This window comes from Athene cunicularia, assembly GCF_003259725.1.
Source record: "Athene cunicularia isolate RWA chromosome 8 unlocalized genomic scaffold, athCun1 chr8_part1, whole genome shotgun sequence".
NCBI classification, from domain to species: Eukaryota; Metazoa; Chordata; class Aves; order Strigiformes; family Strigidae; genus Athene; species Athene cunicularia.
Genome location: NW_020799109.1, coordinates 18862286 through 18873361, shown reverse-complemented (window position 1 = coordinate 18873361; position 11076 = coordinate 18862286). Strand labels below are relative to the sequence as shown.

The 11076-nt window shown below is 36.4% G+C and overlaps 1 protein-coding gene across 1 annotated transcript; it reads right to left on the bottom strand.

Annotated features, from left to right (window-relative positions):
• Positions 1-1253: 1253 nt before the first annotated feature.
• Positions 1254-8985, bottom strand: RDH8 (retinol dehydrogenase 8). The gene is made up of 6 exons (XM_026853383.1): positions 8795-8985; positions 7520-7681; positions 6120-6299; positions 4895-4988; positions 2985-3168; positions 1254-2100 (listed from the first exon to the last, which is right to left on the bottom strand). The coding sequence occupies exons 1-6, from the start codon at positions 8889-8891 to the stop codon at positions 1867-1869; spliced, it is 951 nt and encodes a 316-aa protein (XP_026709184.1). The 5' UTR covers positions 8892-8985; the 3' UTR covers positions 1254-1866.
• Between the last annotated feature and the right edge of the window lie 2091 nt (positions 8986-11076).

Here is an 11076-nt window from a genome sequence, read left to right as displayed (position 1 = left end):
GGGACCTGCCGCCCTGCCGCCGTCGTGGGGCGGCCTTGCGCGGGCGCCTCGGCCTGGCGGGGCCTGACGGCTCCTGCGAGAGCTGCTCTCTGGCCGCGCCTCTCGGGTTCTGTAGTCGCGGGGGGTTTCACACCCTCGGCAAGCGCCTTCCGGAAGCAGGGCAAGCAGCTGGCGCTCAGCTCTTCATTCGCGATTTATCCACATTATGCTGGATTTACTCGGGATCCGTCTGTAAAGCTGCATTTCCTAATTTTCATCCACTCCATAAACAGAAGCATAGGGGTTGTATGAAATGAAATTAACAATTTGCAGAAGGGTCATTGAAACCTGTGGTCCTGGTGGTTCTTTGTTTCAGTCGGCTGCAAAGGAAAAGCAGATGGTAGAGCCGCCCAGCCCCAAGCTGTGGCCAAAGAATCACACCTAAGCAATGGGGAAGTGCCTCAGCTGCAGCCGTTGCTGCCAGCAGGCCCTGCACTTCGGCTGTCTCCGGCCAAGCCATAACCCTGCGCTGATCTCTAACCCTCAAGAGACAGCAAGGGAGTCTCTCTGGCTGCACCTAGGGGTGCAGAGAGGTGAGTGGCCATGCTTCCTCCAGCCCCAGCAGCACTCTACTGTTAATTCCTGCCTTCCTGTTTTTAACTCCTGCCTTCCATTTGCAGCCTGGCCGCTATTCCCACCTCTGCCCCATCCACACACTGGTGGTGGGGTGCAGGCACCACCCCAGTGTCTTGAAGGCAGTGTGAGTTATCTCTGTTCCACTTGTGAGGGTTCCAGCTGTGTGCAGAGGCTGCTGCGGGCGCTGTCCTACTCACTCTTGTGCCTGCAGGCCTAGGGAGGTCCCTGCACACCGCCGCACTGGGGGCCCTTCTAAAAGAGTCACGACTGCAAAGCAAACCACGTGTTACCTGAAGTGTTTGTATCTGCAGGAGCTGCCGACGCAGGGGCTGCTGCTTAGCTCCTCTGAGCTAGCCTTGGGGGAGATGCAGGGCTGGGCCAGGCCTTGCAAGTCCCTGCACGAAGTCAGAGTATGAAGTACAAATAGAAAGAGAAAACCAGGTCCTGTCTCCCCAGCAAGCTCCCACCAGGCTCTCTGGAGTGAAACCAGGACTGCTGCTGGAACATGCTGAGAAACTGCAGCACGGAGGCTTGAGGGGCACCCGGCCTTTGCCTCAGGCTGGGTCAGCACCAAGGCACAGCCCAGGGACAGCAGGCATTTAATGGATAATATTATTTTTACAAAAAATAGTACCAAGACAGTAAGAAGATACTTGACTTTGAGATGCTTTTAAAAAAAGGTTTATTGTCCACTATGTGTAATATGCCAGTAACCATTGCATATAAAGGAACCATTCAGAATATTATTTATAATTCTCATATATATGTTATATTCTAGTTGTGACATTTTAAGATTGATGAGACTTTCTCTTATGTTACTAGTAGAGACTTGATTTCTGAAAGTAAGTTGTGATTGAGGGATTACTAGACAAATTCTAATAAGAAAATAATTATATTAGGAATCTAAATAATTTACATATAGCACACATCTGTATAAATTATATTCTAATAAGTGAAGGGGATCAGGTTAATATCAAATATGCAAGTAGCAGTCAGTATTCATGTTCCCTTGAAAACAGACCTCTATAAAAAGCAAACACTAAACAGAATAAATCCATAGTTAGAGGATTTTAGTTTCAAGGTTTTGCGAACTGTAAAGTTCAAGATAAACATGTTGAGCTGAATATCTTATCTAAGCTCAAATAAACATCTTAAATCCCTTTTCAGAACTACAGAGCAAAGGCATTCAGATAACAACATACTGCATTATCCATAGCTACAAGTAGTAATTCCAATCTGCACTATATAATCTTATTGTGAGACTTTTCCCAGGTCAAAGCTCCTTCTACTTCTCCACCTCAGCAATTTGATAAAGTTAAGACTTGCACTGAAAATTTTGTCATGATGAAAAACCATTTTGTAGAATATATCAATGGGTAGATCTCCGTTTGGATCTGCATATTTCAGAGTTGTCATCGGCGTATACAAGGTGTTGGTCTGATGGCGAAAAGGGGGATTTTCTGAAAGAATTACCTTTACTGTATGCTGTCAAGAATGAGAAATAGAATTGTTAAAGAACCTTTACCAAAATAATGAAGTAAAAACAAAGATTTCAGTTAAGCAGAGGAAAAGTGTAAGAATAAAGTGCTAAATTATGTAAAACCCTGTATGTAGTTTTATTAAAATTTAATTAGAAATTTTTCTAAATATATTTTTACGGCCATAAGTAGTACTTAGTCCTGGTTTTGTTTGTATTTACCACAGTAGTAGCACCTTACACCTAAGTATCCTGAGTAGTCCTCCAAAATTATGCCTATATGCCCACAATAGGTAGATCCTTTCTCCTTCAATTCACCAGGAAAGGACTGGAACAGTACTCTTTGCAGCAAGATGTGGGAACCTTCAGTTGACACCGAAACTATTCCTTAGCAGCAAGCATCTGAAATCATTGTCCCCTTCCACAGCTTGCCTAAACTTGTCTTCCTGCAGGAATCCCCAAGCACCAGAAACAACATCAATATATCTTCTACTGTGCCTTGCTGATCTGGGGTAGCTGAGTGAACTTCACATTAGTGGAGAGATTACTAGTGAGATGGAGAGGAGAGCAGCTTTAACCAAAGGTGGAAACCCTGTGCAGAATGTCCAGACTTCACCAGATGATGTATAAATGCATCTAATTCTTCAGTGGTATTTATGTTAAAATTCATAGTTGTCTTCAATACTTCAGAATGAACATTCTTTTAATATTCTAAAGGATTTTCTTTAAAACTGTCAAGATTCTCTTGAGCTTTTAAAAAAAATTTAAATTGTGTAAATTACATTTAATTAAATCAAATGCTTCTACCAAAAACCAATCAGTGCATTTATAAATTACAAAGAAAAAAAAAAACACTGAGAAAAATTTTTAAAAAGAATTGTTGATGAGTTACCTCTGCAACATCTTCAGCACTTTGTCCCAGGCTCTGGAAAATTTGTTTGTAATTTTTAAGGTAAATATTAGTAAACATCTCAGCTGTTTCTTTATCTGCAGCTGAAAGATCCATTTTCATTCCGTCTTCAAACACTTTTTTTTCAAACTCTGTAATCACTGGGCCTGGTTCAATCAAACTTAACCTGTTCAAAAAGCAAAGATAATCTGGTTATTGACTATCTCTATTGAGTCTGTGGGAAATACACCTCTCCATCCTTCTCAAAAAAGAATATCCAAGAGTTGCACTGTAAGTACATGTTAGCAAGCAGTATTAAATGGTACATTCTGTAAAGGCAATCCGTGCCACTTCACTCCTTCCATGCTCCTACCCATCCACATGTAGTAGTAGAAATCTGCATAGCTTAGATTTCAGGGAAGTACTGTAACTTAATTCATGGCAGAAGAGAATGCCATTATTACCTGCTGTCTCACAGCTGTGAAATCTAAGGATGATTTATCCACAAGAACTTATCAAATATCAAGAAAAATAATTAAAGTATGATAACAAAATTCGTTACTTTTGGGATAAAATCCTACAGATATTTCTTTGTTATAGCTTTCCTTTGATAATACTAGAAGCAGCTGACAGAGATGGGACAGTTATTCAAACATGGATTTTCTTTGTGAAGCTGTCAGTATTGCATAATTCAAGATCTCTCCACATCATAATAATAAAATACAGTATGGAGAATTTTGCTGTGGGTGGACAGATTCAACTGCTGCCAAATCTGGAAGATTTTATTTTATTCGGTAGCATATTACATCAAATCACTGAAATACCGTTACTGGTCAGTTCTTTGCTGGTTCTTTCCTCAGGCAGTAATTGCTCCCATCCACTATTTATCAAAACATTCTTGGGAATAGGACCTCTTCCTAGACTTGAGTTCTGATCAGGGTCATCTTTAGAACTAAATCAAGCTATTGACCTTGACAGCGGAATTCCAGCTGCTGCTGGAATTAAAGCCTTTTCTCTAGCGTCACTCTTCATCCTGGACCTTGAACTTTTCCCATTCTACTTTAACCTCCTTTTTGCTGCATCTTATACTCTTGAAATCTTACAAGTTCTGGTATATCCTGTGTATTATTACAATATTTTTATTTTAAATTCCTCCAAACTTTTCCAAGCAATATGCAAAAAATCAGTTTGGATGCCACTTTGTCTCTGAAAACCCATGACGATACCTGTCTCTTCTCCCACAACACAAGGGCTAAATGCTTAGGCACAGACAGATGCAGTGGGTATTTAACAGTTGTTAGACTTCACACAAAGAATCGTAGCAGAATTACATGAATGTGAATATACATGTGACAAATCAAACCCCAAAGTCCCACAGACAATGAACAGGACCATTCTCTTAAATATCTGTCTAAAACATTAAGAAATAGTACACCACATTGTTCTCACTTTCCTCCCACCTCCTATTATTATAGGAATCTTGCCCTGTGTTCCATTCTGATAGATTCTCATTTGCTTGCTCTTTATGATGAGCCCTTGAACTTTATCTCTGAATGCCCCAAGAAGTTTGTTATCCTTTCTAAAGGAAACTATTACAGGTTAATATTATCATTTTATTCCTATGATATTGTATGAAAGAATCTATTTTTCAGAAGTGTTACATAAACTGTATTTTATCTAAAGCTAAATAGTCTTCAACTGTTCAAAAGAACATACTTAGCATCTAGATCTTCTTACTTGCTTCTTTAGTGTGAAGAATGTGGACATTTCTATGCCTTTTGTGATATATGATTACCATGGGTTCCTCAACCTGTTTCTCCTAGATAGCAGCAAGCTTTAAAAATTTGTTTGCTAGCTCTGGATATATTTTAAACTATCTAAAATACAATTTACATCAGTGGATCAATACTTACTGCAGTTTGAACTTCAGTGCTTGTATAGCTAAACTTTCACAGAATCCTTCCACGGCAAACTTAGATGCAGCATAAACATCATTAAATAAGATACCTGATGGTACAAACAAAACATCCTGAGAATGTGATTGCTTTCAACATACTAATACCTTAGTTTTAAAAACTCTTGTATTTTCCTAAAATGTCTAGTGTCTTGCTGGGAAAACATTAGAAAAATGTGTATACTGAACCTAAATACTGATTTCTTGCTTACGTTCTCAAAACTGCTCATTCTAGGAAAGAATGCTTGACTAATGCTTTTCTTCTTCCTAGCTGATGCTGTGATTTCTTTGGATAATATTAAATATTTTGTAATCTAAGATATGGAGGTGTCTGCACATACAATACCATCTGCATTATTTATCAGCAATAATTTATTAGGCTATAGATGAACACAGAATCTAAGTGCCATGCAGGAGATAAAATTATACAAGAGATCCAGCTTGCATCCAAGTGATTTAGAAAAAGCCCTATATCAATCCATTTAGGTGGATGGTAAGTATTGTATTATACAATAACAATTCTTGCAGTTTGAATTAGGACCCTTGTTCACCAGAATAATCCAGGTAAGATCAATGCCACTGTTGTCATAACTGAAACATACAGATAGACCAGATGAAACACAAAAGCAGGAGCATCATTATCTATTGCTAAAATTTGGTATTGTGGAGTTTTATGAGAGGAGAAACTTTACAAAAAGGTGGTACAATAGTCTAGGACATGATTGAATTTTATTCCATTATTATTGTGCAGAGTATAATAAGCATGTTTGCCTGTCCCCATAATCTTTTCTAATAGGAAAGAGCAAAGTAATGCTAAGCCCCATTTTCCAGATAATAAAAATATTTTATTTAAAAAAAACAATTAATAAAAATAATTGAGTTAAAACCCTAAAAAAAATTCACTCTGCAGGTTTTGTTTTTAAAATGTCTTAAGAGTAGCTGGTAGTAACTACCTAGATGCATAAAAACCACCAGGTCTAAGTGCTGTGCTTTTTATAGTTGGAACTTCAGCATTACAAAGCACAAGCACAATAGTTAGATAATGCTAGCTCCTACTTTTTTCCCCCCAGATAAAAAGAGATAAGCTTTAGATTTCGAATACTGAACTCTTAGTTAAAAAAAAAAAAACAACCAAAAACAAAAACAAAACAACAACAACAAAAACAACCACAAAACAACTTTGCCTTGTATTCCCATAACACTGCTTATAATAACTATGTGCCCGCTCTTTCTCCTCTTCATGTCAGGCAAAATCTCCTTCAGGAGTCGAACCAGTCCAAAGAAGTTGGTATCCATCACAGTTTTCATTTCATCTATGGTTTGACATTCAATAGGTCCAATGAGTCCCATTCCAGCATTGCTAACTGCACAAAACAAAAAAAGAATGAGCAATAACCTTTACAAACATTAACTTGTAATCTTTACTGGAAAGCACTTGAAAGTATAATGAGGATTAAGGATTAAATGACTGTCACTAAAGCTTTGCAAATACACTTGACGTTTCCATATTTTTATTTTTAATTATGCTTTTAATCCAATTAAAATTATCTGATATTTTGCATTTTAATCAATTTATTTTCAATTAGTTACTTTTCTTTAAATTATAAAAGGATTACAGGAAAATGAGCCAAGAATTATCTATTTGTTTATAATTCAGTACTAAGATTTAGAAGCTACAGTCAATACCTACAGGAATGAACACAAGTTTTCAATTTATTCTAAAAAGTGACAGATCAGACCATACTTTGGTCTGCTTTTTGTTTTGTTAACACTCAAATCTTCAAGAAAAAAAGAACAACCACAAAACAAAGCCAAAGCCCACACACTTCCATTGATTTTTATTTGCCTACTGGATATTTATAAGCAGGGAATGACTGATACAGCTGGAATTCTGCATTACAACTAGTATGTCCGGAGTATTATACAGTTTGCAGAAGCACCTTGTTAAGCAGTGCTTTAATAATTAATCAAAATAAAGGCAGGTCCATAATTTTCTATTAGAGAAGATTTAATAGTTGATGGTGTAAGCAATTTCCATCTTACTAAGATTAGTATTTATTTTTAGCAAAACAGTATGAAAACAGTTCTTGTTGAATGATCTGTAAAGTACAATTATCAATACAAAATCAAAGTACCCTTACTTTCTTCGCATTTATTCTTTTACTTGCTAATTCCCAAATGCTGTTGCTTTCTTAGTACAGAGAGCTGTTGCCTTCATTGTAAACACGGCTATGTTCCATCAATAGAGCAGAAAGTCTTGTATGTGAAGATGCCAATTTAAGCAAAAGTTCTCTTCTCACATTTACTAAAAATGGTACCATCTCATCCAAAACACTTCTGTGATCAAGTTTCGCCTTTGTAAATAGGGAAAACAAGCCTCCCTATTTTATAGAAGCACAGTGATATCTAATCCATCTAATCCACTCATGTCTGCATGAAGCCTTAAGAATCTTGAACAGAAGATAGTATATAATTATTACTTTTATCATTTAAAAGAATACACTAATGAAACTTCTCCAGGGTATCTGAGATTATGTTAAATAGAAAACCAGTATCTGTTCATAGCATAGACATCTGTACTTGCCTAGTACATCAATCCTTCTGTCAGGGATACTATTCACACAAGTTTTAATAGACTGTTCATCACAGACATCCAGTTGTTTAATTTCAAGGGTTTTGCCCAGCCTGCGACCTACAGCCTCCTCGAGCGGCCCTTTCTTGGCCAGATTCCGCATTGTGGCATACACTGCAACACACCAGAAGCAACAGTTATCAGAAATAAAACTTATTCTATGGCGGTCTTATTGAGAAGTATTGAAGAACATTGCTTTTACATCCGTATCTTAAATACCAGTGACAGAACCCAGATAAAAACTTGAAGTAGAAGGAATCTATTTTCAATACATATTGTCATTGGTTTCCCAGAGTGTGGTTCTGAAATCTTCAAGATATGGAAAAAGATAATTAAACTGCTATGCACAATGAAGAACATGCAGTGTATGAAGACAATATTATCACCAAAACTTTAATTTTTATGTACCTAAAACCTAATTTTGAATTCCAGATGTTCCTTCTTATAAAAAAAAAATCACCATCTATATGTTTAGCAGAACAACCACACTTTTATTTAAAAATGGAAGACAGATGCTTCCTTAGGTTGCCAAAATACCTATTTTTACAAGCTACTTCTCAAATATGAAATTAGTTTTATCATTATTATGGCCTGATTACCCAGAAAACTATGATTCTGCATCCAGTCAGTTAGCAATAAAATACTGTGAGAGTACATATGAGAAACTGAATTACCACAGATTGTTGTATTCACCTTGTCATCCATTTTCAATCATAGCCAATATCCTATTTTGCAGCAGAAAGACAAATCCCAGTCCCTTTGTTAACCCTCTTATGCCTACACAGGGTTGGAATAATGAAACATGCTTTAAGGAAAAAATTGCAAACTTAAAAACTGTTTTCCTAAATTATTTTCCTTGGTTCTCAAATAGGCATGTACATCTCATTCCACAAAGATTACAGTAGCCAGAAGCAAAGCTAACTACAACTGTGAATGTATATCCAAGGTAGCAGCCTACAGACATTTTAACATATTTGTTTTTATACAAATGTCTTTTTTTAAAAAAAACTATTCAGTTCAAATAGCTGTTCAGCTTCAATTCAGGTACAGAAATATCACCTTACAGAAAGCAGTATATTTTCACTGTATTGTATTTTCTTGACAGTAGGAAGGGAGAAACTAACATAAACAAGTCACCAAACTGAATGCCTGTTAAAGCACAGAGAAAAAAAATAGTAATGCCTTCAAGAATATCTTTTTATGGAAATAAGTAAGAGACATTGTTACCTTTAAATCTTCTCTCTTCATCTTTTGCCATTTTCACAGCTAATGCCAGTCCAATTCCTGAGGAGCAACCTGTAATGAGGACATTTCTTCTTGACATTCTTTTCACCGGGTGGTTCAAGCAAAAGTTCTTGTTCAGAGAAGCAACAACCTAACTGTAGCTATAGTATAATGTCACTGGCCTTTAATGCTATCTCCAGATTTCCTGAGTCAACAAATCTGGAAAAGCACACCTGGACCCTGCATGATTAAGGGATAATCTCCAACTAAACAAAAACAAAGCACATGCTCCTGCATGAGGTTATAATCTGCATTATCAACACAGACTATATTTAATACAAAATCTGATTAATCTTTAAAATGAGATATTTTTAAGATACACTTTTTTTTTTAATAGTGGAATCAGTTTGCATACTACTGGCAAGAAAAGCCTTGCCACAATTAGAATCAGTCTGTAGTATCAAGTCACTCCACTCACACCTATGGAAAGTAAACTGCACCCAAAATGGGATCCCCTCTGCTAAATTGTTCAGACTTCCGACACTTACAGCACCCTCTCCTCACACTTTTGCAACAAAATGACAAACGGATTTCTTCCTTGATGCCTTATTTGTAAGAGTCCTAATAAGCTTTACAGAAAAAGTAAACTGAAAAATGGGATGTGGATTTGGAAAGAGACAAATTGTTTAGACAGATTGCTCACATTTCTTTTTGGCACAGTTCCCAAACAAGAATAGAAAAAGAAAACAAGTATGCCGGCATTGGAGAACAGACAGGAAGGCACTGAACAAACCAGCTTCACTACATCCTTGCTAAGCCTGAAATGTCTTTGAACACTTTCTATTCCCCAATTGACAATTAGAAAAAAAACCAACCAAACTGAACTAGCATGATATGTGACTCAGTTCTAGTTTTGGTGAAAATATTCCACCAACTCTGCATATAAAATCTGAATTAAACAGAGCGACATTTGGACTGGCAGTTTGGTGCAATTCACATTTAACATACAGTAACTGTAGGCATACTACATTCAGAAAGAAAAAAAAAATTTAAAAAATCGGTCTCATGTGAAATTTATAAACCATCCTGAGTGACAGAAAAAGAATCACTTCAGTAAGCAATTAGCTTTTTAAACAGCATTCAGCTAATTACAATGCCATTATACACAGAAAAATGTTTTCCAAGATTCAGTAAGCCTATGTTAATGCAATGCAGTTCAAAGGAATGAACTTAAGTGTTCCAGGATTTGTATAGATGTAAATTGGTTAGTAACTCTAGAAAAGTAGGACTCTACAGAAACATTTAACTTATGTCCCTCCTTTCCAAAACAAATAAATTCACTTCAACAGTATAGCAAGTGAAATCATTATCAGACAAGCAACAAAACAGCAAGACAGCATCTAAAGTTAGAGAAAATTTAATTATGTTTCTACTTATTTATCATGTTTAGAGCCACAGCTTTACCAGAGAAGTTAGTATCCAGATACACAATTTTAGTGCAAATGCTATTCAGCTGATTCAGGTATTAGGCAAATTGCTTTTGCTGCTCATGCACATTTATATTTAGTGCATGTAGGAGGAGCAAGTGAGGCTTTATGCAACACTATGTTAGTGGAATTCCAATAGTGTTGTGATGCAACTGTAATTACAGATTGGTTATATTTTCCACTTGAAATCCTGGTTTGAAGGACTCACATGTTCCTTTGCTTTAAAGAAATCTCTCTGAAATTTTATGCATATATTTCTAGCTTGAAGGCAAATTGATCTGCCTAAGGAAAGGAAAAAAAAAATTAAAGGAGTTTAGTATTTTTTAATTATTACACTGGTCAACCGAATTCTAATGTTTTTCATTTACTATCATGTAGAAAACAATAGCTTGATTTAAAACAATATATTTATTTCTATAAATAAACAGTATCTTTTCGCTACATCATAATTTTGATAATAGCAAAATAATCAGTCTGAAACTGCAGAAATACTTTAGATGAGTGTATCCTGATCTTCTCAATGGCAGCAGAACATGTGCCTGGCTTTGTATAACCACTTAAAGTAGAACAGCTGCATTTGTGGAACATGTTTGCCTAAATAGTGAAACACCTACCGAAGGAGTTTAGCACACTTCCACCTGCAGAGTTGCTGAAATACAACAGGTTTGTTGGCCAAGACTTAATATACAAATTACTTCAGCCTAATCTTTACATTGTGATACATTCAATTCTATTCCTCTATGTCAAATAATTTTACTAATTTGATTTTCTGAAGTATGAATCACATCTTAATGCACA